This window comes from Hyla sarda, chromosome 5, assembly GCF_029499605.1.
Source record: "Hyla sarda isolate aHylSar1 chromosome 5, aHylSar1.hap1, whole genome shotgun sequence".
Lineage (NCBI taxonomy): Eukaryota > Metazoa > Chordata > Amphibia > Anura > Hylidae > Hyla > Hyla sarda.
Genome location: NC_079193.1, coordinates 86,882,273 through 86,909,809, shown reverse-complemented (window position 1 = coordinate 86,909,809; position 27,537 = coordinate 86,882,273). Strand labels below are relative to the sequence as shown.

General features: G+C 44.2%; 2 protein-coding genes across 7 annotated transcripts in view; one reads left to right on the top strand and one right to left on the bottom strand.

Annotated features, from left to right (window-relative positions):
* The window catches only part of TAX1BP1 (Tax1 binding protein 1), a 102,900-nt gene extending 89,141 nt beyond the window's left edge, over window positions 1-13,759 (bottom strand). The window contains exons 1-2 of one of the 4 annotated variants that reach the window (XM_056519858.1): window positions 13,621-13,759; window positions 115-298 (exon numbers count right to left, since the gene is read on the bottom strand). In XM_056519858.1, the coding sequence (XP_056375833.1) occupies window positions 115-291 (177 nt within the window). In that variant the 5' untranslated portion in view covers window positions 292-298; window positions 13,621-13,759. Of the gene's footprint in view, window positions 1-114; window positions 299-13,145; window positions 13,341-13,620 lie in introns of those variants that run through there. The other 3 variants (XM_056519859.1, XM_056519857.1, XM_056519860.1) reach the window with 3 other exon arrangements.
* The window catches only part of HIBADH (3-hydroxyisobutyrate dehydrogenase), a 214,468-nt gene continuing 200,686 nt past the window's right edge, over window positions 13,756-27,537 (top strand). For 2 of the 3 annotated variants that reach the window (XM_056519863.1, XM_056519862.1), the window contains exon 1: window positions 13,798-13,931. In XM_056519863.1, the coding sequence (XP_056375838.1) occupies window positions 13,845-13,931 (87 nt within the window). In that variant the 5' untranslated portion in view covers window positions 13,798-13,844. Of the gene's footprint in view, window positions 13,932-27,537 lie in introns of all 3 variants that reach the window. The other variant, XM_056519864.1, reaches the window with a different exon arrangement.

Genomic DNA, 27,537 nt, shown 5'->3' with positions numbered 1-27,537 from the left:
GTAGATGTGAACCTAGCCTTAGCATTCAAGGGTAATATTGTTTTTTTTTTTTTTTAACAAATTAGACAAGATTCTAGGAATCTGCATCAGGTACATGAAATCACACAGACATACCTTAAAAATGCCAACCCAGTCTTTAGGATGGGGGTGGATATACTGAGTCAAGGTGTAGTGGCATTCCAGAGGAGCACTTGGAAGGTAACTTTTAGCCACATTTTGAAAGATCACGTGTGCGAAGTTGGACGTCTGTAAGCTGCCACTTGAAGATGGGAGGTCTTGTAAAGCTGACATATTTAATCTGTAAGTAAAGAACACAAGAGAATTTATTTATGTACAAAAATACAAGTCTTCTTCACACCCCAGCCATCACTGGTAAAGTCCCTATTTCTCTTCAGTAATGTAGCTTAGATCACTGGCGATAAACTTCATTACTGTTTTAGAAGTCTGTTTAACCCCTTCACGACGAGCGACGTACATGTACGGCGCCACGAAGTGTCACTTGGTGCGCGGCGACGTACATGTACGTCGCGGGGTTCCGTGTGTGCCGCATCACCGGTAGCGGTGATCGGGCCTGGATGACTGCTGTTATCTAACAGCAGGCATCCCGGCACATCCTGAGACCCCCCCCCCCCCATGACCGCGATGGGCGCAAATTGCAGGTCAATTCAGACCTGTGATCTGCGCGATTCCGGGTCATACGGGTCACTGGTGACCCGGTCACTGGTGACCCGGAAAATAAGAGGGATCGGGGGGTGTCCGAGACACCCTCGATCTCCCTGAAGGGATAGGAGTTTGGTGGCAGGGGTGCCACCCCTCCTATCCCTGCTATTGGTCGGCCGAGCGACCGACAGGAGACTGGAGGAGGGGGGGGGTTAAAGTTCGGTTCCCCCGCTCTGCCCACCTATCGGTGTTCAGGCAAAAGGGGGGAACTGTCCAGGGACCGGCGCCGAAGGTCCCTTACCTGGATCCCGGAGCGCAATCCTCCATGTGGGGATCCCCCACGTGCGGCGGCAGCAGCAATTCATCCGGGTCCGGCCACGTGAGTTGTTGCCTAGCAAAATTCGGAGGGCCACAGTTTACAGTGGTCGCTAAACCGTGGCCCTCCAGATGTTGCAAAACTACAACTCCCAGCATGCCCAAACAGCAGTTTGCTGTGTGGGCATGCTGGGACTTGTAGTTTTGCAATATTTAGAGGGGTTCAGGTTGTAGATCACAAAGTGGTCTCAAACTGTAGCCCTCCAGATGCTGCAAAACTACAACTCTCAGCATGTCCAGACAGCAGTTTGCTGTCTGGGCATGCTGCGAGTTGTAGTTTCGCAACATCTGGAGGGCCACAGTTTAGAGACCACTGGACAGTGATCTACAACCTGAACCCCTCTAAATCTTGCAAAACTACAACTCCCAGCATTCAGGAACAGCATAAGGCTGTCTTGGCATGCTGGGAGTTGTACTTGCGTGCCTCCAGCCGTTGCATAACTACAGCTCCCAGCATGCCCTTCCGCAATCAGTACATGCTGGGAGTTGTAGTTTTGCAACAGCTGGAGGCACACTGGTTGGAAAATACTGAGTTAGGTCATAGAACCTAACTCAAGGTTTTCCAACCAGTGTGCCTCCAGCTGTTTCAAAACTACAACTCACAGCATGCATGGTCTGTCAGTGCATGCTGGGAGTTGTAGTTTTGACCCCCCTCCCATGTGAATGCACAGGCTACATTCACACTGGCAGCAGATTACAGTGAGTTTCCCGCTTCAAGTTTGAGCTGCGGCAAATTTTCCGTCGCAGCTCAAACTTCTAGCGTGAGACTCAGTGTAATCTGCCTCCAGTGTGAATGCAACCTAAAAACACTACACTACACTAACACATAATAAAGGGTAAACACTACATATACACACGTACACTGCCCCCCCACCCCCCCCCCTTCCCCAATAAAAATGAAAAACGTATTGTATGGCAGTGTTTCTAAGATGGAGCCTCCAGCTGTTGCTAAACAAAAACTCCCAGCATTTCTGGACAGCAATTGACTGTCCAGGCATGCTGGGAGTTTAGCAACAGCTGGAGGCACCCTGTTTGGGAATCACTGGCATAGAATACCCCTATGTCCACCCCTATGCAAGTCCCTAATTCAGGCCTCAAATGCGCATGGCGCTCTCCCTTTGGAGCCCTGTTGTATTTCAAGGCAACAGTATAGGGCCACATATGGGGTATCGCCGTACTCGGGAGAAATTGCCTAACAAATTTTGGGGGGCTTTTTCTCCTTTAACCCCTTATGAAAAGGAACAGTTGGGGTCTACACCAGCATGTTAGTGTAAAAAAATAAACATTTTTACACTAACATGCTGGTGTTGCCCTATACTTTTCATTTTCACAAGAGGTAAAAGGGAAAAACGCCCCCAAAAATTTGTAATGCAATTTCTCCCGAGTACGGAGATACCCCATATGTGGGCGCAAAGTGCTCTGCGGCGCACAACAAGGCCCAGAATGGAGAGTGCGCCATGTACATTTGAGGTGATTTGCACAGGGGTGGCTGATTTTTACAGCGGTTCTGACAAACGCAAAAAAAAAAAAAAAAAAAAAAAAACACATGTGACCCCATTTTGGAAACTACACCCCTCACGGAATGTAATAAGGGATGCAGTGAGAATTTACACCCCACAAGTGTCTGACGGATCTTTGGAACAGTGGTCCGTGAAAATGAAAAATTTTGCACAGCCCACTGTTCCAAAGATCTGTCAGACACCAGTGGGGGGTAAATGCTCACTGTACCCCTCATTACATTCTGTGAGGGGTCTAGTTTCCAAAATGGTATGCCATGTGTTTTTTTTTTTTTTGCTGTCCTGGCACCATAGGGGCTTCCTAAATGCGACATGCCCCCCGAGCAAAATTTGCTCTCAAAAAGCCAAATATGACGCCTTCTCTTCTGAGCATTGTAGTTCGCCCGCAGTGCACTTCAGGTCAACTTATGGGGTACCTCCATACTCAGAAGAGATGGGGTAACAAATTTTGGGGGGTCTTTTCTGCTATTAACCCTTGCAAAAATGTGAAATTTGGGGGGAAACACAATTTAGTAAAAAAGTCGTGAAATACCTGTGGGGTATTAAGGCTCACTTTATTCCTTGTTATGTTTCTCAAGGGGTCTAGTTTCCAAAATGGTATGCCATGTGGATGTTTTTTTTGCTGTTCTGGCACCATAGGGGCTTCCTAAATGCGACATGCCCCCCAAAAACCATTTCAGAAAAACGTACTCTCCAAAATCCCCTTGTCGCTCCTTCGCTTCTGAGCCCTCTACTGCGCCCGCCGAACACTTTACATAGACATAGGAGGTATGTGCTTACTCGAGAGAAATTGGGTTACACATACAAGTATACATTTTCTCCTTTTACCCCTTGTAAAAATTAAAAAATTGGGTCTACAAGAACATGCGAGTGTAAAAAATGAAGATTTTGAATTTTCTCCTTCACTTTGCTGCTTTTCATGTGAAACACCTAAAGGGTTAAAACACTGACTGAATGTCATTTTGAATACTTTGGGGGGGGGGTGCAGTTTTTATAATGGGGTCATTTGTGGGGTATTTCTAATATGAAGACCCTTCAAATCCATTTCAAACCTGAACTGGTCACTGAAAAAAAGTGAGTTTGAAAATTTTGTGAAAAATTGGAAAATTGCTGCTGAACTTTGAAGCCCTCTGGCGTCTTCCAAAAGTAAAAACTCGTCAAATTTATGATGCAATCATAAAGTAGGCATATTGTATATGTGAATCCCCCAAAAAAATATTTGGAATATCCATTTTCCTTACAAGAAGAGAGCTTCAAAGTTAGAAAAATTCTAAATTTAAATTTTTTCATCAAATTTGGGGATTTTTCACCAAGAAAGGATGCAAGTTACCACAAAAATTTACCACCATGTTAAAGTAGAATATGTCACGAAAAAATCTCGGAATCAGAATGATAAGTAAACGCATTCCAGAGTTATTTATGTTTAAAGTGACAGTGGTCAGATTTGCAAAAAAGGGCTTCGTCCTAGAGGTGAAAATGGGCTCCGTCCTTAAGGGGTTAATGGTTTTAGGGCATCATATATCAGACCTGACCTAGTTCCACAGGGGAATGGTTGTTGGTGCACTCCAGGTGGCGCTGTCTGACCTGAGAGGTTTCCTCGATCACTTCTCAGTATGCCGTGACCAGCAAAACATCTGCAGACAGAAGTAAGTAGCAGTGGTCAAAACTAGAAGTGAAAACAGTCAGACGAGCACTGCAAAAAGATGGGTTTTTTGGCTACAATATCACAAAAGTGCTCTTCTGTCCCTTACGTAAAGCTGTAAATTTTGACCACAGCTACTGTCTGCAGAGGTTTTGCCAGCATACTGAGACGTGATCAGGAAACAGAATTCAGGTTATTTTAAGTTTAGATGCACCCCAAAACATATGTAAATAGTTTACACTCCCAGAAAATCCCTTTAAAACTGAGCCATGTTAATAACTGTGGCATATTTTTACTTTTAAAGACCCTTTTACATTGGGAGATTAGTGTCCAAATAAACATTCCCAATTATTGCCCTGTGTACTTGCCCACTGGCTGATCGAATCTTTTATTTGGACATAAAAAAATCATCTTTTGGAAGTGAATAACCACACAAAATTGTTCTACTAGCCCTTTTGTCAATTGGGCTGTGTCAGTAGTGCTATTAACAAGCACAAATAGTAAATCTGCCCCAATGTCAGTGACCCCCTAACAAGGCCAGGGATACAGTACAGAGACTAAGCTAAAACTTCAATTTGGGTTCTTCAAAGTTTAAGGGGTACTCCAGCCCTAAGACATATTATCCCCTATTCAAGGGATAGGGGATAAGATGTCTGATCACGGGAGTCCCATCTCTGGGGACCTCCTCAATCTCTCATGCCGCAGACACCTGTGTGAGCTGCACGCCAGCACTGGAGGCTCAGAGTCTGAAGCCTCATGACTACAGGGCCAAAGTATCTTGACTTAACGACTCCGCCAGCGTGTGACGTCACGCCCCCACCCATAGACATGCATTAAGGGGCGGGGTGTTACACGTGGGCAGAGTCCTGACATCACAATACTCTGGCCCCATAGTAGTGGGTGCTGCATTAGAGATTGCGGGGGTCCCCAGCAGCAGGACCCCCGCGATCAGACATCTTATCCCTTATCCTTTGGATAGGGGATAAGATGTCTTAGGGCCGGAGTACCCCTTTAAACTTTCAGTGTTTTTCTTTTAAAGGAGATGTCCGGTGCTCACTTTTCTTATTTTATCCATTCCGGGCTGAAAAATAAAAGAAAACAAATTTTCTCTTACCTGCCTAGGCTCCCCCGGTGCTTCAGTACAGGTGTTCGGTCCCCGGGCTGTATTCTTCTTACTTCCTGTTAGCCCGGCACGTCACACGGAGCTTCAACCTATCACCGGCTGCAGCGATGTCCCGCCTCGGCCAGTGATAGGCTGAAGCTCCATGTGACGAAGAATACAGCCCGGGGACCGAACACCTGTACCGGAGCACCGGGGGAGCGTAGGCAGGAAAGAGAAAGCTTATTTTCTTTTTTTTTTTGCAGCCCGGAATGGATACAATAAGAAAGTGAGCACCGGACATGTCCTTTAAGTGTGGATATGGCCTGGCTGCAGAACAGGCAGACGCCTCTGTATATTTAGCTGGAGGACTCCTGGCACTTACTAAACAGTAAGGCACTGCCTGAGCTGGAGATAAAACAGGAGGTACACTGAACTTTGTCTGAACTCTCCCAAATACTTATCTCATACAAACAAACTATAGCAAAAGTTACACAACTCTGCTATAAAAAGCTGTATCAGCATCCACGATATACAGAGAGACTATATGGGAAACAGTACTGGGACAGCAATAGAGGCTTTTAGGACACCACATTCCCACAGGTGTTAATATGGAATATGTCCCCTCTTTGCAGGTAAAACAGTGTCCACTCTTCTGAGAAGACTTTCTACAAGATTTTGGAGCATGTCTATGTTTTTTTTTTGTGTTCAATAATCCAGAAGAACATTTGCGAGGTCAGATAGTGATATTGGATGAGAGGTCTGGCTAAAAACCTCCATTCTAGTACAGTTCACAAGGAGTTTGGCAGGATTGAGGTTAGGGCATTGTGCCGGCCAGTCAATGTCCTCCATACCAGACTCCCCCAACCATGCCTTTATGGGCATTGCATTGTGGAACACCAAAAGGCCGAACCCAGACTGTTCACACAAAGGCCCTCATTTACTATTCTAAACCCGACCTCTTTTGTCGGTTTTTTTTGTCACATCTTTGTCTGCGCCATGTTGCAGACATCGTGCGCCAGTCTGCGACACGATGCAACATTTTTTCCAGACGGACCCGATGTGGATTCTCCCAAACCCGAAAAAGGGGCGTAACCCGACATTTCTGAGCTTTCCCACGTATTTATAAAGGTTTCCAACTCGAATTTGTTGAATTGTTGTGGATTTTTTCCCGACAGCTCAGAGGAGTTGGAAACCAAAACCAACAAAACCCACGTGCGACAAACAGGATGCGACATAATAATAAATATCAGGGGAAAAAAGCAGTCGGGTAAGAAAGCAACATAGACTTACAACCCGATTTTCTTAGTAAATGAGGGCCAAAGTGTCCAACATTTCTCCAAAAAGTATCCAAAACGTCTTGGCATACTAGGCCAAGCCTTGAAAGACAACCCCATAGTCCTTGAAAGACAACCCCTTATTCTTACCCCACCAAACCTTACAGCTGGCATAAAGCAGTCAGGCAGGTACTGTAACATTCTTTGTCATTCACCAAACCCAGATTTGTCCACCAGACATCTAAGAAAGGCAATCGCTAAGGGGCTTTAAGCCAGGCTGCCATCTTTAACCCCTTAAGGCAGTGTTTTCCAAAGAGTGTGCCTCCAGCTGTTGCAAAACTACAACTCAGCAATCGTAGGCTGTCTGAGCATACTAGAAGTTGTAGATTTGCCACAGCTGGAGGCACACTCTTTGGAAAACACTGCCTTAAGGGGTTAAAGATGGCAGCCTGGCTTAATGCCCCTTGGCGATTGCCTTTCTTAGATGTCTGGTGGTCACTAAGGGGTTAATCAATCCAATTTATTTAAAGTCCACATGGGATGGATTTGTTATGAAAATTTGTTGCAGCAAATCCACAAAAGAACCATGAGAAAACCCACTGTAAATTTTCCCTTACCCACAACTAATCAATCATGTGTACACTTACGTTTAGGGTATGGTCACATGACAAATGTTCCCTATTGAAAAACCCACTGTGGATATGAAACAGAAAATCCACAATATATTTAAACAAAAAATTTTTAATCAGCGTGGATAAATTGTGTTTTTTATTTTTAGGATTATAAAAACATAGCTCCTTTTTTTTTTTTTCAGAAACAGCACACAACATTTTCTGTGGGGTACTGCAGCTTACTGTCAATGAAGGGAATGAAGTAGTTAAAAGACGGCACCACAACCTGAGAACATGTGTGGAGCTATTTCTGAACTAAAGCAGCTATGTTCTTCTAATGTTGGATAATTCCTTTGTCATGTCATGACAGCACAATCAGCGATCATTAAAAAAAAAAAAGGAAAGGGCAACGACTCTGCTCCTGTAATGAGCTGGTCCAAACATGCCCCCTCCATTCATCTCTATGGGAGAGCGAAGACACCCAAACTGAATGGGACAGTAGCTTGCACCTCACTCCCCGACTGACGCCCTGCCATGTACTTCACCTGGCTGTAACTCGCAATCGCAGCAGGTCTCAGGAGTAAGACCCAGTGTGAGCTGAACATGTCTGTGCCATATGTGAAAGGTGATTGAAATGACAGTAATGCTACTAATTTGCTACTAGTATAAACTACAGCATGGGGTTAAAGAGTGCTTTTTTACGCTCTGGTTCAGAAGTGGGCAATAGGGAATATGGACAAGGGTTGCTGTGAGGAGACAACACTTAACAAATGGGTTTGTCACCCAGCTTTCTAAAAATCCTAACTTTTGTTGCTGCTTTCCTATAGGCCTGCCTGTGTGTGATAGCAATGCTGGAATTACGAGGGAGATTTATCAAAACCTGTCCAGAGGAAAAGTTGCTGAGTTGCCCATAGCAACCAATCAGATCGCTTCATTCATTCTTCAGAGGTCTTTTCAAAAATGAAAGAAGCGATCTGATTGGTTGCTATGGGCAACTCAGCAACTTTTCCTCTGGACAGGTTTTCATTAATCTCTGTTTTCCTAACCTAGAAAGCTCAAAATGTGGAGGAATACATTTCTACCAAGAACAGGAACACTCCTCCGGAATTTAATACAGTCATACATTCCCTTCCCTGTTGCGTTTCAGATCTGGCATACCTATAGTGCATACTAAGAATGGCATACGTATTAGAAGGAGTAAGTGCAACGCACTACAAAGAAGCCTGCACTCACCGCTCAGCAGATGACTTTGGATTCCAAGAGTGGACTGATTCCAAAACTCAGAGTGCCCCAAGCTGTTTTTGCAGCCTCGTCCGGTCCGTCCAGTTTTGGAATCCGAAGTTGTCTGCTGAGCGGTGAGTGCAGGATTCCTTGTAGTGCGTGGCACTAGTGCTGGGCGGTATACCAGTTGATACCAAATACCGAAATACCCCAAGAATTATCAGTGCTGCGCTGTCCCTCACATCGGGGAACTAATCATGTGAGACCAGCGGGCACTGTTCTGCTTCTCTCCCCCCCCCCCCCCCCCCACACCCCAATGAATTATCAGCATAGCACTGCCCCCCACATCTGGGAACTTATATGTCACCAGCGAGCGCTGATTCTCTCTCCCCCCCCCCCCCAAATAATTATCAGCCGCTGCGCTGTACTGTACTATCCAGTGCCCAGGCTGTAAAAACAAAATAAACTCTCACCTTCCTACATTCCCCGTTGCTCCGGTAACAGCCTCACACTGGGGATGGGAACGTCACAGAGCCGTCAGCATATCACCGGCCGGCTCCATGACAATGCGCTCAGCCTATGACTGGCCGAGGTGGGACATCGCTGCGGCCGGTGATACGCTGACGGCTCTGTGAAGTTCCCATCCCCAGCGTGAGGCTGTTACCGGAAAATACTGTTAAATACCGAGGAACCGCTATAACTTACAAAAATACCGTGATACACATTTCTGGTCATACCGCCCAGCTCTACGTTGCACTTACTCCTTCTAATACATACTTTGGTCTGCATTTACTTCCGAGCACCACCGGACTACAACCCCTCTTTATCCTGACTTCACAGCCATAGTACTGACCTGCATCTATTGAGTGCAGACCATTACAGTACATAGCAGTGCTGACCTATTTCTACATTTATCAGAATGGAATATCCCCAAAAAATAAATAAACACTCGACAAGTCTGGACTGTAAGAATGTAACGGCTTTCTTTACAAAGCTTGGACCCCAATCTATTACCCTAGACCTAATCATGGATGCTGTAAATGGCAGAGAATCTCCATAATGTATGTGATGTTTAGAAGACCATATATGTTATGCCATGTAATACAAAGTATTTTTAGCTGTACATCAAGTTTAATATTCTCCATATATCACTAGGCAGAAACCTTGCACATTTATCTTACATCAGTGTTTCCCAACCAGGGTGCCTCCAGCTGTTGCAAAACTACAACTCCCAGCATGCCCAGACAGCCTTTGGCTGGTTGGGAAACACTGACTAAGGCCGGGTTCACACCACATTTTTGCAATACAGTTTTTTTTCAGGTTTTTGATTTAAAAAAAAAACGGATTCCTCAAAACCTGACTAAACTGTATCAAAACGTGTGTACAAAGTTTTATCTGTATACGGTTTGAAAAGTGATGTCCGGTTGCATCCGTTTTTTAAGAAAAAAACCGCATACGTTTTGAACTTTTCACTCCATTATGAATAAAGTTCCACTTGTTTGATTGAAATTCCAAGAAAAAAAACTGCAAAGTCAAAAACCGTATGGTAAAAACTGGATTGAACCATATGCACATACAGTTCTGTACGGTTTCCATTGACTCCCATGTTAAAAAAAAACGTATACGGGTCAATACGGTTTTTCACCTGGACCAAAAACCGTGGTAGGCCACGGTTTTCTGTCCAGAAAAAAAAAAAAAAAAAAGTAAAAAAAAACGTGTGGTCTGAAAAACGGAGACAACCGTATGCAATATGGTGCATACGGTTCTGAATGGAAAGTCTATGGGCACGGTTTTCTGTACAGTTGCATATGTTTTTTTTTTTTAAAAACCGTATCCGAAAACTGTATAGAAAATCGTGGTGTGAACTAGAGATGAGCGAACTTATAGTAAATTCGATTCGTCACGAACTTCTCGGCTCGGCAGTTGATGACTTTTCCTGCATAAATTAGTTCAGCTTTCCGGTGCTCCGGTGGGCTGGAAAAGGTGGATACAGTCCTAGGAAAGTCTCCTAGGACTGTATCCACCTTTTCCAGCCCACCGGAGCACCGGAAAGCTGAACTAATTTATGCAGGCAAAGTCATCAACTGCCAAGCCGACAAGTTTGTGACGAATCGAATTTACTGTAAGTTTGCTCATCTCTAGTTATAGCATGCATACATCTGTTGTTGGTAATGCCCTATTTTAATGTCCTGGCCATAGCTGCTGAACAGTCAGAGAGGCAGGCTCTTTCCCCCAGCCCCATCTCTCACCAGATTGACAGCTCTAGGGTCCAGTCTGAAAACCACTAGAGGCATCAATCATGGCTGAGCAGCGGGGCCGGGGACACCCCTATTACAGAAAACCCAGGGTAAGAGCATGCCTCTCCAACTGTTCGGCAGTGCGGCCGGAGCATTAAAGGGGAACTCCAGTACCACAGGGTAGGGGATAAGGGTCCTGACCGGCTCTGCCAATACATAGAGAAGCCACCGCTCTGAGCACATAGCTGTGAAGGCCACTGCACAAAGTGGTGGCAGACAAGCCCCCTCCATACATCTCTATGGGGGAGCCGGAGATACAGCACTTGTGCATGGGGAAAGCCAGGACGCTGGGCAGGAGATTACGGAGGCGTTTGCACTAGGTTTAAAAAGAACAAAGTGAAAATTGATTGGGAGCTCTACATAAAACAGAATCCTAAGCCGAGGATACTGTGATACACATTACCCTATGTGCCCAGGACAAAAGAGAAAAAAATTGGAATAAAAAACACAGTTAAGGATATGAAAATGGAAGAAAAGAAAGAATTTACAAGGGAAATTACAATTTATATAAAATATACTGAGATGTCTTCTGTATGGCCCTTGCATCAGACATCAGTTAAAATTAAAAGTAATATAAAAGGTTTGCTAAAAATGATAATATGCAGATTTGATGAAAATTGCCTGCAGAAGTTAATTCCCCATTTGGCATACAGTCTTAGGCTGGGTTCACACTACGTTTTGTCCCATACGGGAGCGCATACGGCAGGGGGGAGCTAAAAGCTTGCGCTCCCGTATGTCACCGTATGCGCTCCCGTATGTCATTCATTTCAATGAGCCGGCCGGAGTGAAACGTTCGGTCAGGTCGGCTCATTTTTGCGCCGTATGCGCTTTTACAACCGGACCTAAAACTGTGGTCAACCACGGTTTTAGGTCCGGTTGTAAAAGCACATACGGCGCAAAAATGAGCCGACCGGACCGAACGTTTCACTCCGGTCGGCTCATTGAAATGAATGACATACGGGAGCGCATACGGTGACATACGGGAGCACGAGCTTTTAGCTCCCCCTGCCGTATGCGCTCCCGTATGGGAGAAAACGTAGTGTGAACCCAGCCTTACTGGGAGGGCTTAGAGACTGTCCACTTGATATTCGTGTATTGTACCGATACAGTAAGAGGAGGATGATTTTCTCTGCACTATGATGTTATCCAGTGATACGGCGTTAAGTCAATGTGATGGCTCGGGCAGCGTCGTGCCGTGTTAGAGCCATCACATTGGCTTAACGCCGTATCACTGTATAACATCATAGTGCAGAGAAAATCATCCTCCTCTTACTGTATCAGTACAATACAGTGGTCCCTCAAGTTACAATATTAATCGGTTCCAGGACGACCATTGTATGTTGAGACCAGAACTCTATGGAAACCTGGTAATTGGTTCTGAAGCCCCAAAATGTCATCCAAAAATAGGAAAAAGTGAGGAATAAAGAGAAATAAAGTAGACAACTAATATAGGTCTAGATCTAATATAGATAGATTCTTACATATAAAAGTAATAAAGAGCTGCAAATCACTGTCTATTTTAGTGTTTCCCAAAGAGGGTGCCTCCAGCTGTTGCAAACCTACAACTCCCAGCTTGCCCGGACAGCCTTCGGCTGTCCGGGCATGCTGGGAGTTGTAGTTTTGCAACAGCTGGAGGCACCCTCTTTGGGAAACGCTGGTCTATGTAGAGGAAAGAAGCTTTTTCAGGGTCCTGTACAGTACACACAATGTCCTAAAAAAAAGTAAAATGGAGCTGCCCTCAGCTGATGTCCAAAGGAGCAGCTAACCCTGGTACAGGTAGAGTACAGAACATGTAATACCTCCCTGTACTGTAGGGGGCGCTAACAGACACCAGTCAGTACATACACTTTAGTAATACAGGGGTTTTACCAGTGAATGTCTGTTCTGATTGGTCGGTTCTTCCAGCCCTTGACATGTTTTGCAGACTCCATAGCATTGTTTGTTGAGGCTGGTTTCAAGTTACAATGGTCCAGAAAAGACCATTGTATGTTGAAACTATTGTATGTTGAGGCCATTGTAAGTTGAGGGATCACTGTACACTAATATCAAGTGGACAGTCTCTAAGCCCTCCCAGTAAGACTGTATGCCAAATGGGGAATTAACTTCTGCAGGCAATTTTAACAAATCTGCATATTATCATTTTTTGCATACCTTTCATATTACTTTATTTTATTTGTAACTTACGTCTGATGCGAGGGCCCTGCTGAAGACATCTCAGTATATTTTATATAAATTGTAATTTCATCTATTGGACATATTTCCCTTTTGTCTTTTCTTTCTTTTCTTCCGATTTCATTTCCATATCCTTAACCTAACAGGACTGTTTTTTTAACCCGGCTTTAAAAAGAAGGCAAATTGTGTAACTCAGGGCAGCAAAAAGGAATCCTGATGGCAGACTGATGAGACAGCCCCAGTAAGTCCCCATATTGGGGGGTTTTCATATCACCAGTTATAGTAAGACGTTTCCAGTAGATGACATAATTCCTCTTTCCCAGCATCTACGTCACACCTAAATGACGTCAGCAGCTCCTATAACCTGCACTGTAATGAACGTCAGCACATCTCCCTACATCATAGCGGCCACCAGCAGGGGGCGTGACGTCACGTGACACCTGTCAGCAGCCGCAGGAGACGTTACTCTCACCAGTCACCTGCAGTGGAGCCCCGCCCCCTTCACGCTGCATCTTAGGACAGGGAGGCGGGGTCAAGAGCGGCGCAGTGATAACCACGCCCCCTCGAATGCATTAACTGCGCAAGAAAGGCCTGTAGGTCCGGCGGTCAAAACGTAACAGACCGGAGGGTGTGCATGTACCGGGCGGCGATATACAGCCCGTTCTCAACGTCCATGTAGCAGTCGTTCCGGTAACCCCCGTTTACACTGCAGACCATAGACATTCACACAGAGCGCACGGCTTGCCTACCTGTAAAGACTGGAGGTGACTTGTCCAGCGACACCGAGGAGCCCAGAGGAGCGAGTGTTATAGAGAAGACGGGACCCGGGCGCTTCCGCGTTTCAGCTCCTCTGCTTGTTTTCGTTCTCTTCTCGTCAGACTACGTCACTTCCGGTTCCTATGATGACTGAAGGAGAGGGGGGGAATCAGCTGACTGTGGAATTCCAGTGAGGTAGAGGTCCAGCGCTGACTTCATGGATTTCTGGGCGGAAAAGTCACGTGTACAAACCGGCACTGACTGCCATGGACACGAAAACCAAACAAATTCGCACTATCCACCAGTGAGAATAATTATCATATTTCACATGAGTAATCATGTGACCTCCTGTCACCAATACCAGTGCTTCTTGCCAGTTGCTGCGATCGAATTGTAGTTTTGCAACAGCTGAAGAGCTGCAGATTGAGGAACATTGCCCTATATTAGTGTTTGCCAACCAGGGTGCCTCCAGCTGTTGCAAAACTACAACTCCCAGCATGTCCGGACAGCCGAAGGCTGTCCGGCCATGCTGGAGTTGTAGTTTTGCAACAGCTGGAGGCACCCTGGTTGGCAAACACTGCTCTATATTAATGATTCCCAGTGTGCCTCCAGCTGTTGCAAAACTACAACTCCCAGGCATGCTGGGAGTTGTAGTTTTGCAACAGCTGGAAGCACACTGGTTGGGAATTTCTGCTCTATATGCGGCAAGTTGTTATAAGAAGGAAAAAGTGTGTAATGATGTGAACGACTTTAAGAAGACCAAATTGTAATGTTTAGGTAACTGCGTGAAGGCAGTTCCAGGTTGGGGGGTGTCATGGGGTGTTCCCGTATGCAGTGGGTAGTCGCAAAGCCCAAGATGGTTGAACTGTGTGTTGTCTTCCTGGCGTTCGAGTTTGACTTATTGCAGATCGGGTACATAGATTACTGGGAGGGGTCAGTAAGGACCCAGCGGTTATGGTGCATGCTGGTAGGGGGAGAATCCCTAAAGAGGTTGCCCAGCAAAAGAAAAAACTCACGTCAAAAAGTATAATAAAGAAACTCGTATATTGTTATTAGCCACAGGGTCTTCCATATCAGCTGTGCTCTCTCCCTTAAAAGTTGTGTGTCAGCACAGGACAAAATCAGTGATGTGCAGCGGGAGGCTCAAAGTACTGCTCATTAGAATTATAAAATTAGATAAGGCAGCAGTGAGCCCGTTCTGACAGAAACTACTGTGCCTGAGAACAGGCAGGCTGAGAAATGAGTCATCAATCTAATGAGCAGTAATATCAGCTTCATCCTTTACATCACTGGTCTTGTCCCATGCCGACAGGACGTAAGGGGGTAGGAGGAGGAACGGAGCTGACTGCTTTCAGAGCCTGTGACATGACTTCGCAGCTTACAAGGGAGAGACAGCTGAAATGGATGATCTATGCAGTATGGCTAATAACATTATGTTAGTAAGTTGCTTTATTTTACTTTTAGATGCCATACACAGGTTGTTTCTCACTGGACAACCCCTTTAAGTATGATTTCAGAGACCTAGGCTTTAAGCCTAAATAATTCCTATATCCTATGACATAGCAGAGAGGCAGCAAGAAATTAGGGAGGTAATAGTCAAATATGCTATCCCCTGGTGGGACGCTCTGGGAGACAACAGTGACCACAACTGAGACATGGGCTGTGGTATGACTTTAGCATACACACACAACTTGACAGAATCATTGGCATTATTTTGTCATCATACTTTTCACCTTCAGCGACAGCTACAGAGAAAATGTAGTAGTAGTACATGGCAGCTATTCAAGCCAATATAGATAAACTCCCAGCACACTGATATCTTTCAATAAGCTTTATTCAGCTACTCTGCTGAACGCGTTGCGGCTCACACCTAAGCCTTTCTCAACAGCTCTTCAAGTTAGGTCCAGCAGAGACAGCTGCTCTTGCTCGAATAGGGCACATGGAAAATGATTATCATTGTGAGGCATCACCCTTGAGCGACTCACACCAATGATTATTTTTCTACTGTCTTTAACATGTTGTTCTCCATCTGGTCAAATCAGAATCTCTCCAAAAACTGAAAATGTTTATGGCTGTCTTATGGTTAGCTGCCCTTAAAGGGGTACTCTGGTGAAAAACATATATATATATATATATATATATATATATATATATATATATATATATTTTTTTTTTTTTTTTTTAAATCAACTGGTGCCAGAACGTTAAACAAGATTTTTAAATAGAAGTAATTTACAAATCTAACACTTCCAGTACTTATCAGCTGCTGTATGCACCACAGGAAGTTCTTTTATTTTTGTATTTCTTTTCTGTCTCACAACAGAGCTCTCTGTTGACACATCTGTCTGTCTCAGTAACTGTAAAGAGAAGCAAACCTCTCCTGCTCTTGACAGTTCCTAAGACAGACAAAGGTGTCAGCAGAGAGCACTTTGGTCAGACAGAAAAGAAATTCAAAAAGAAAACAACTTTTTGTGGAGCATACAGCAGTTGATAAGTACTGGAAGGGTTAAGATCTTCAAATAGAAGTCATTTACAAATGTATTTAACGTTCTGGCACCAGTTGATTAAAAAAAAATTTTTGTCACCAGAATACCCCTTTAAGTGCCAGACAGACTTGCCTGCTTCTTACCCACAGACACTGTTGGTGGCCTAATACATGCCTAGTATCAATGTAGCTTTCATGCATCAACCTGAATGCCCTCTGTGTAGCCCCAGAAACACTGTGCAGTGCTACCCTTCTTGATGGGCATTCAAAAGAGGCAATCTTTTTCTCTGCCCCTTGCCAAAATGGTGTGTGTGTGTGTGTGTGTGTGTGTGTGTGTATATATACATATATTGCGATAAGGTGAAAGGTATGGCGGTCGTTGGATGCTGTGTGTCACCAAGGTTCCTGGCCTTTGTGAGGTAAGAGACGATATTTTTCGGTATCTGTGCTGCGGTGCAGCTTGATACTGTGCCCGTAGTATGATTTTAAGGCAGATCCGAGCCGGCTCTTACCGGGAAAGACCAAGTGCAGGGTGGGGGTCATTCCCCCACAATCCAGGCCGGCTTTTGTTGGCTTTTAACCCCTTAAGGACCAAGGACGTACCGGTACGTCCTTGGTCCTGCTCTTCTGATATAACGCGGGGTTACACAGTAACCCCGCGTCATATCATGGCGGGCCCGGCGTCATAGTGAAGCCGGGACCCGCCTCTAATAGCGCGCAGCGCCGATCGCGGCGCCGCGCGCTATTAACCCTTTAGCCGCGCGCTCAGAGCTGAGCCGCGCGGCTAAAAGTGAAAGTTCCCGGCTAGCTCAGTCGGGCTGTTCGGGATTGCCGCGGCTAATCGCGGCATCCCGAACAGCTGACAGGACAGCGGGAGGGCCCCTACCTGCCTCCTCGCTGTCCGATCGCCGAATGACTGCTCAGTGCCTGAGATCCAGGCATGAGCAGTCATGCGGCAGAATCGTTGATCACTGGTTTCTTATGAGAAACCAGTGATCAACATAGAAGATCAGTGTGTGCAGTGTTATAGGTCCCTATGGGAGCTATAACACTGCAAAAAAAAAGTGGAAAAAAAAGTGAATAAAGATCATTTAACTCCTCCCCTATTAAAAGTTTGAATCACCCCCCTTTTCCAATAAAAAAAAAAACACAGTGTAAATAAAAATAAACATATGTAGTATCACCGCGTGCGGAAATGTCCGAATTATAAAAATATATCATTAATTAAACCGCTCGGTCAATGGCGTGCGCGCAAAAAAATTCCGAATTCCAAAATAGTGCATTTTTGGTCACTTTTTATATCATTTAAAAATGAATAAAAAGTGATCAATAAGTCCTATCAATGCAAAAATGGTACCGTTAAAAACTTCAGATCACGGCGCAAAAAATTAGCCCTCATACCGCCCCATACACGGAAAAATAAAAAAGTTATAGGGGTCAGAAGATGACAATTTTAAACGTATTCATTTTCCTGCATGTAGTTATGATTTTTTCCAGAAGTCCGACAAAATCAAACCTATATAAGTAGGGTATCATTTTAATCGTATGGACCTACAGAATACATATCAGGTGTCATTTTTACCGAAAAATGTACTACGGAGAAACGGAAGCCCCCAAAAGTTACAAAACAGCGTTTTTTTTTTTCAATTTTGTCGCACAATGATTTTTTTTTCCCGCTTCACCATAGATTTTTGGGCAAAATGAATGACGTCATTACAAAGTAGAATTGGTGACGCAAAAAATAAGCCATCATATGGATTTTTAGGTGTAAATTTGAAAGAGTTATGATTTTTTTAAAGGCAAGGAGCAAAAAACGAAAATGCAAAAACGGAAAAAACCCCGGTCCTTAAGGGGTTAAGCTAGGCTGTTTCACCAGCTGAGTGGAATGTTGAGGGGGATTCTTGCTGGTTGCAGGACACACTGCAGAGATGTGCGAAGCGTACTCGCACATCGCGGCCGCTCTCCCTGTTCTGAGCTAGGAAGAGAGCTCCCGCGATGTGCAAGTATACTGTGACTCGCACATCGCAGTGTGTCTGTTCGTAGCAGCGTATTGCCGCTACGAGCAGGCACATGTAAAGCCAGCTTAGAGCGGGGCCTTCACCAGCAGATCTGCAGCGTAAAATACACTGAAAATCCGCGCATGTGAACGTACCCTAAGGGTTTTCTGCTGCGTATTTGAAATGGGCAGACTCTTCTCTGCTGTCCGTAGTAGATTGTCCGCGGAGGAATTTGCACTGCGGAAAATCCGCCGCAGTCCCTACTGACTTCAATGGGGCTTGCGGTGAATTTTCCGCAGCGTAAATTCCTCCGTGGAAAATCTGCTGCGGATAGCCGAGTAGATCCCGCACCCTTTCAAATACGTAGCGGAAAACCCGCAAAAACAAAGAGTGTGTGAACGCACCCTAAGACTGTTTCTACTTGTTTTTTTGTCCTGTGTTTTTTGGTTTGAAAAAAAACGGCAGTGCAATATTCTGGCGTTTTTTCATTTGTGTGGAAATTGCATTTTTGGCACCTTGGCAGTTTTTTTTTTTTGGTACCCAAAATTAGTTGGGTACCAAAAAAATTTTACAAAATTAAAAAATTTTATAACAAAATTGTAATTAATTTTTCATAAAGTGTGTGTGTTTCACTTTTTTTTCTCTATGTTTGACATTTTTTAGGTAGTATTACCACTCCCAGCATGGAACAGACTGTTCCATGATGGGAGTAGTAGTACCTGTACTAAAAGACATATCGCCCCGGGTGTCAGTCCTGACCCCCGATGCAATTGTCCATAATATTGCAGAGATGCAGAGCGGCTCTATACAGCGCTCGCATCTCTGCTCTGTACTCCGGCCAGTGATGTGAATAGAACATCACTCATTCATATTTTCCGCCCAGAGTGGTGATTGGCCGGATGGTTGCAGCCAATCACAGCTCTCAGCGTGAAATATGAATGAGTGATGTTCTATTCACATCACTGGCCGGAGTATAGTGCAGAGATGCGAGCGCTGTATAGAGCATCTCTGCAATAGACAGGGCGATAGCAGCAGGTGCAGTAGTGATACCCGCTGTGATCTGTTCTTACCTGCAGTTACTACAGCTCCCAACGTGGAGCACACTCTGCTCCATGTGGGAGCTGTAGTACCTGCAGTTAAGGAAAGATCACAGCGGATGTAACTCCTGACACCCGATGCGATCCTCCTATATAATGTATAGATGCGGGCGGCCGCTCTTCTATTGTCCCCTGCACTGATGTATATATGCACCTATTCATATTTCCCACAGAGAGTTGTGATTGGCTGGAACCATCTGGCCAATCAGAGCTCTCTGCGGGAAATATGAATAGGTGTATATATACGGCAGTGCAGGGGACAATAGAAGAGTGGCCGGCCGCATTTATACATTATACAGGAGGATCGCAATGGACAGGGCGATCTGTCAATTAGTACAGGTACTACTACTCCCATCATGGAACAGTAGTACCACCCAAAAAATAAAGAATAAAAAGTGAAAAACACACACACACTACATTTTTATTATTTCCGGCTACATTTTTAGGTCCCTGCCCACACACATAAATTGATCCCTGTTTAAAAATTAATAAAAATTTCGTAATAAAAAAGATAAATTTTGTTAGATACAATTTTTTCCATCATTACTGTATCTTTTTTATTTTATTGTTTTAAATGGTACCCTAAGAAATTTGATCAAAAAAAGTATCTCCATCACTTGTTTGGATCGCTAAAGTCCAAAAGAGAATAAAAACGCCTGAAAAAATGCCAAACTTAAAACCCACATGGCGTTTTTCTTTTTTTTTTACTCCCATAGACTTCTATGGGAAAAAAACGCCACGATTTCAGAGAAAAAAACGCCAGTGACTCAACATGCTGCAATTTTGCAAAACCGCCAAGGAGCTGAAAAATGCCAAAAAAGAGTGAAAAAACGCCAAAAGGACTAAAAAAAAACACCAAACTGAAAAACGGCAAGTGGAAAAATAATTTTGCGATTTCTCATTGATTTACAGCTAACATCTGGCCGCAGCGTTTTTTGGCCGAAAAAATGCCATGCGGCAGAATTGTTGTTTAAAAAAAAAAAAAAAAAAGTTGAAACTTAGCCTCAAACTAGCTGGAGGCTAGGAAAAGTCTTGCTGACGCTGCGTGGCGCAAACGCAGGTGTGAACAAACGCTGAAAGGAAATACAGGTGGACTCTAATACTTCGGCGCTAGGGCCGCGGGGCACTGAGCCGTCACCATTGACGGCTATGGTCCGCTCGAACATGTTCTTTCTTTGCGCGGAACACTTTCAGCGGCAGAAATGTCCTCCGCTGAAATTCTGCAGTGTGAACGGGTCTCGCGGATACACGTTCACACTAATGTTAAAGTTCACACCGCGGAATTGCGCCCGAAAATTCCGCGGCAATTCCGTAGTGTGGACGTGTGTTTGCTGTGTACTAAAGTGTGAATAAAACACTGGACTTTGGTTTAAAACGCTGTCTCTTTAACTCTATACTGCAAACCGCACCTCACTGCAAGTGCGAGTCATCACTAGAGATGAGCTAACTTACAGTAAATTCGTCACAAACTTCTCGGCTCGGCAGTTGATGACTTATCCTGCATAAAGTAGTTCAGCTATCAGGTGCTCCGGTGGGCTGTTAAAGGTTAATACAGTCCTAGGAAAGAGTCTCCTAGGACTGTATCCACCTTTTCCAGCCCACGGGAGCACCTTAAAGCTGAACTAATTCATGCAGGATAAGTCATCAACTGCCGAGCCAAGAAGTTCGTGACAAATCGAATTTACTGTAAGTTCGCTCAACTCTAGTCATCACTACATATATATATATATATATATATATATATATGCCGTGTATATATATATATATATATATGGTGCTTGTGGCCTAGTACAGGCCCATTACCTATCTAACTTGCTTGTACCACCAGATGGCCCTCTCCTCATCAACATTCCTGCTACTGCATTATACAGTGGACAATGACTACTAGATGAACGCTCTTCTAAGAGCCTGCACCTCTTGTGTACAAGCCACTTCAAGACCGGTAAATGGAGGGTTAAATTCAAATGCAATACTATAAACCACAATAAGGTGGTGACTAAATCCCTATGTTCATCATTTTACTTTATTTCTAGAAAAACTAGTCTTTATTAATTATAACAATGCTAATTGCCAGTATTCAAAGTGTGTTGGTGTGGCTACGGCAATCGCTATACACAAGTATACAAATAGAAGGTTGGCAGCAGCACAGATCAAAACATGGACTCCATCCACGCATCACACCGGGTCAGTCCCGGCTGCTAATGATAGCCGGGACCCTGGGCTAATAGCGTGCGGCACCGATCATTGTGCCGCACACTATTAACCCTTTAGACGCGGCGATCAAAGTTGACCGCCGCGTCTAAAAATGAAAGTAAACGCTTCCCAGCAACGTTTGATTGCTCCAAGCCTGAGCTACAGGCTTGAGCAATCGAGCCCCTATCTCGCTGATCCATGCAAAGCTATGGCTTTGCAGGGATCAGGGTAAAAGATCAGTGTGTGCAGTGTTATAGGTCCCTATGTGAGCTATAACACTGCCAAAAAAAAAAATAAAAAAAAAAAATAAGTTAACAAAGGTCATTTAACCCCTTCCCTAATAAAAGTTTGAATCACCCCCCTTTTCCCATAAAAATAAATAAATGTGTAAATAAATATATGGGGTATTGCCACGTGCGGAAATGTCTGAACTATAAAAATATATCGTTAATTAAACCGCACAGTCAATGGCGTATGCGTAAAAAATTCCAAAGTCCAAAATAGCGTATTTTTGGTCACTTTTTATATCATGAAAAAATGAATAAAAAGAGATCAAAAAGTCCGATCAATACAAAAATGGTACCGATAAAAACATCAGAACACGGGGCAAAAAATGAGTCCTCGTACCGGCCCGTACGCGGAAAAATACAAAAGTTAGAGTGGTTAGAAGATGAGAATTTTTAACGTATACATTTTCCTGCATGTAGTTATGATTTTTTTCCGAAATACGACAATATCCAACCTATAGGATATCATTTTAACCGTATGGACCTACAGAATAAAGATAAGGTGTTATTTTTTACCGAAAAATGCACTGCGTAGAAACGGAAGCCCCCAAAAGTTACAAAATGAAATTTTTTCTTCAATTTTGGCGCACAATGAATTTTTTTTTCTTTACACCGTGGATTTTTGGTAAAATGACTGTCACTGCAAAGTAGAATTGGTGGTGCAAAAAATAAGCCATAATATGGAATTTTATGTGCAAAATTGAAAGCGTTATGATTTTTAGAAGGTGATGAGGAAAAAATGAAAATGCAAAAACAGAAAAACCCTGCGTCCTTAAGGGATTAAAATCCTTCTGTGAACTGGAAGGGGTGCACAGCCATGGAAGATTGCCACTCTCCCCCACAAAAAACACAAAAAAATACGCCTAAAAAATACACCTTATACACAGGTGCACGTGGCACATACAAATGGAAAGGTTCCAGTAGCACTCTTGGTCAAAAAATGGAGGCTCTTAGCACACATCCACCACCTGGAGGTGGCCTCACTTCGGATGGGAGCCTAGTGACTGGGTGACATGCAGGCCATGGAGGGTTTTGATCAAAAAGTGCGCTAAGAGCCTCCATTTTATGACCAAGAGTGCTACTGCAAACCTTCTATTTGTATACTGTGTATTTGCCACAGCAGCATATACCCATGTATTAGGTAGTTATGCTGGCTATTTTTGTGTTGTTTTTATTTTTTTTGCTATACACAAGTAGATAAGGACGTGTCTGCAGTACACTCCCGGTCATATGAGGAGATGCACACCATAAAACATTATTTCTCACCCCCCCCCCCCCCCCCCCCCAAGATGCAGCGGGCACCTCTTGTATGACCCTCCTTATTGCAGTGGCTCTACTTCCTGGCTGGACACTGGAAGCAAACTCAAAAGGCCAATGAAACAAACCTTGCCACCACTGGTACCCCATCTGTAGCTTCTCAGCTGTCCTTGAAACTGCTTGTAGAAGATGTCACCTCTTCAAACATTTTCCCTCAGCCCAGTTGTCTATCACTGCTATCTCCAGAACACTTAAAGGAAATCTGTCATCAGAATCACCCGAACTAAACCTGTTACACAGCTTGCAGTGCGGGTGATCCTGATTAAAACGCTCCTTACCTGGTTAAAAATGGTTCAGCGCTTCTTAAGATATCTATATTTTTAGTTTTCTGTTATTCCCTGGCTTGGGACTCAGTGGGAGGTGTTATCATCTGAGACTCGGCCACACGTCATTCTAGCTGGGCGGAGCTGCCGCCCGGCTCATGAATATTCATGAACTTATCCTCCTGGTCTAATTCTTCTTTCTCGGTCTGTTTGTGAATAAATACACCCTCCGTCCCTCCCTTCCTCCCACCCCCGGCTCTTCACTTATGCAGCCCGTCTTCTTACTTGTATAGGGCCGCAGCTTGAGTGAAGCCGGGGGGAGAACGCCGCTTCCGGGTGTACGGAACGCGGCGCATGCGCGGCCCTCCACACCAGACCGAGAAAGAAGAATTAGACCAGGAGGATAAGTTCATGAATATTCATGAGCCGGGCGGCAGCTCCGCCCAGCTAGAATGATGTGTGGCAGAGTCCCAGATGATAACACCTCCCACTGAGTCCCAAGCCAGGGAATAACAGAAAACTAAAAATATAGATATCTTAAGAAGCGCTCAACCATTTTTAACCAGCTAAGAAGCGTTTTAATCAGGATCACCCGCACTACAAGCCTGTGTAACAGGTTTAGTGCGGGTGATTCTGATGACAGATTTCCTTTAAAAACAACCAATGTGACATAGGATGTATCCTAGCTTCACATTCCAATATTTAAGAAGCAACTGAAAATGTTACTTTAATGAATTCAGCCCAAACCCAGATAACCTCCAAAGCCAACAAAAATTTGTGAAATTAGACATCAGAGTTAGTGCTCTTGAAACCACTGCCCTCACTATCTCTCTTCACCAAGAGGGAGTAGTAGACATGACTCTAAGGGGAAAAATCAGAGGACTTGGAGAACCAGTACCGACAACATAACCTGAGATTTGTGGGCATCACAAAATTTGTCACAACACATATACACTTATATAACCCTCTGCTAATGGTAGAACAACTGGTCCTACCCAAGACCAATAGGATAACCGCTTGTCACTGGTCCTAAAAATCCCAAAGCCTCCCAGAACCAGCTCCCTATAGATGGCATTCTAAGGGTATTGTATCAACAGATATAATGAAAAGATGCTAACTCTGCATACACGTGTCCCTCCTTAAAGGGGTACTCCAGCCCTAATACATTTTATCCCCTATCCAAAGGATAAGGGATAAAATGTATGATTTCCGTCACGCCCCCTCCCATAGACTTGCATTGAGGGGGCAGGGTGTGACATCACACGGGGCGAAGTTGTGACGTCACGATACTCCCACCCCCGTGGTCATCACGCTTCACATTCGGAGCCTCCAGCGCTGCAGAGAGCTCACAAAGGTGGGTGTGGAATGACAGATTGCGGGGGTCCCCAGCGGCGGATAGGGGATAAGATATATTAGAGCTGGAGTACCTCTTTATATTATACAGTATACACAGAAAAGAAAAGTTCAACTGGAAACTACTATAGATGGAAGTGATAGAAAGAAGGCCGAGAACTGGGTTAAGAAACAACTGTAACCATCGGGTCTTGATGGTAGGTGTGAAATATAAAACTTCAAAATACAATGAAGTGAAGAAGTCAACATCTGTGTGTCACAATGGTGTTTTATTAACCCCTTAATGACCACGGATGTATATTTACATTCTTGGCCAGCTCCCATTATGTGAAGCGCGCTCAGGAGCTGAGCGTGCTTCATACCCGGCATGTCCTGGTTGCTATCAGCAACCAGGACCTGTGGCTAATACCAAACATTGCCAAGCGGGCTGATGTCCAGTATTAACCCTTTAGATGCACAATCAAAGTTGATCGAGCCGTCTAAAAATGGAAGAAAACTGTTGCCGGTTAGTTCAGTGGGCTTTTCGGGACCACAGCGCTGAAATTACGGCATCCCGAACAGCTGAGAGGACAATGGGAGGCACCTTACCTTGCTTCTCACTGTCCGATCGGTGTTCTATTGCTCCAGGTCTGCCATGCAGGCTGGAAGAGAAGAGCACCGAAAACACTGATCAATGCTATGCTATGGCACAGCATTGATCTGTGTAAGCAGTCAAAGAATTGCATGTAATAGTCCCCTATGGGGACAGAAAAAAAAGTTAAGAAATTTGATTTAACCCCTTCAGTAATAAAAGTTTGAATCACCCCCCTTTTCCCATAAAAAAAAAAATGTAAATAAAAATAAACATATGTGGTGTTGCTGTGTGCTTAATTGTCCGAAGTATAAAAATATAATTTTAATTAAACTACACTGGCAATGGCGTACAAGTAAAAATATTGCGTATTTTTGGTCACTTTGTATATCCTAAAAAATGTATAAAAAGCTATCAAAAAGTCCCAGCAAAACAAAAATGGTAATGATAAAAAATTTCAGATCACAGCACAAAAATGGGCCCTCACGCATCTTTGTATATGGAAAAATAAAAAAGTTATAGGGGTCAGAAAATTACAATTTTACACATACTAATTTTGGTACATGTAGTTATAGTTTTTTTTTTAAAGTAGTACAATAAAATAAAACCTATATAAATTAGGTATCCTTGTAACTGTATGGACCTACAAAATAAATATTTGGTGTATTTTTACCGAAAAGTGCACTGCATAGAATCAGAAGCCCCTAAAAGTCACAAAATGGCGTTTTTTTTTTTTCTGGTTTTGCTGTAACTGTTGTGGTGAAATGATTGATGTCATTGCAAAGTACAATTGATGGTGCAAAAAATAAGCATAACTTAATATTTGGTACAGAAACCTTTCTTAGCAATTACAGAGATCAAATGTTTCCTGTAGTTCTTGACCAGGTTTGAACACACTGCAGCTGGGATTTTCTCCTCCTCCATACAGACCTTCTCCAGATCTGTTAGGTTTTGGGACTGTCGCTGGGCAATACAAACTTTCAGCTCCCGCCAAAGATTTTCTATTGGGTTAAGGTCTGGAGACAGGCTAGGCCACTCCAGGACCTTGAGATGCTTCTTACGGAGTTACTCCTTAGCTGCCGTGGCTATGTGTTTCGGGTCGTTGTCATGCTGTAAGACCCAGCCACGACCCATCTTTAATGCTCTTACTGAGGGAAGGAGGTTGTTGGCCAAGATCTTGCAATACATTGCCCCATCCATTCTCCCTTCAATACGATGCAGTCGTCCTGTCCCCTTTGCAGAAAACCAGCCCCAAAGAATGATGTTTCCACCTCCATGCTTCACGGTTGGGACCAAAAAGCTATATTTTTGTCTCATCAGACCCCATGACCTTCTCCCATTCCTCCTCTGGATAATCTAAATGGTCTTTGTCAAACTTCAGACGGGCCCGGACATGTGCTGGCTTGAGCAGGGGGACCTTGCGTGCTCTACAGGATTTTAATCCATGACGGTGTAGTGTGTTACTAAGGGTTTTCTAGGAGACTGTGGTCCCAGCTCTCTTCAGGTCATTGACCAGGTCCTGCTGTGTAGTTACCTCCTTATGATCATTGATGCCCCACGACGTGATCCTGCATGGAGCCCCAGACCAAGGGAGATTGATTTTCATCTTGAACTTCTTCCATTTTATAATAATTGCCCCAACAGTTGTTGCCTTCTCACCAAGCCGTTCGCCTATTGTCCTGTAGCCCATCCCAGCCTTATGCAGGTCTACAATTTTATCCCTGATGTCCTTACACAGCTCTCTGGTCTTGGCCATTGTGGAGAGGTTGGAGTCTGTTTGATTGAGTGTGTGGACAGTTGTCTTTTATACAGGTAATGAGTTCAAACATGTGCAATTAAAGGAGTAGTCCGGCGCGCACTTTTCTTATTTTATCCGGTCCGTGCTGCAAAAAAAAAAAAGAAAACAAACTTTCTCTTGCCTGCCGGAGCTCCGGTACAGGTGTTCGGTCGCCTGGCTGTTTGCTTCTTACTTCCTGTTAGCCCGGCACGTCACACAGAGCTTCAGCCTATCACCGGCCGATGATATCGCTGCGGCCGGTGATAGGCTGAAGCTCCGTGTGACGTGCCGGGCTAACAGGAAGTAAGAAGCAAACAGCTCGGTGACCGAACACCTGTACCGGAGCTCCGGGGGTGCGTAGGCAGGCAAGAGAAAGTTTGTTTTCTTTTTTTCATGCAGCCCGGACCAGATAAAATAAGAAAACTGCGCGCCGGACTATTCCTTTAATATAGGTAATGAGTGGAGAACAGGGGGGCTTCGTAAAGAAAACATAACAGGTCTGTGAGAGCCGGAATTCTTACTGGATGGTAGGTGATCAAATACTTATGTCATGCAATAAAATGCAAATCA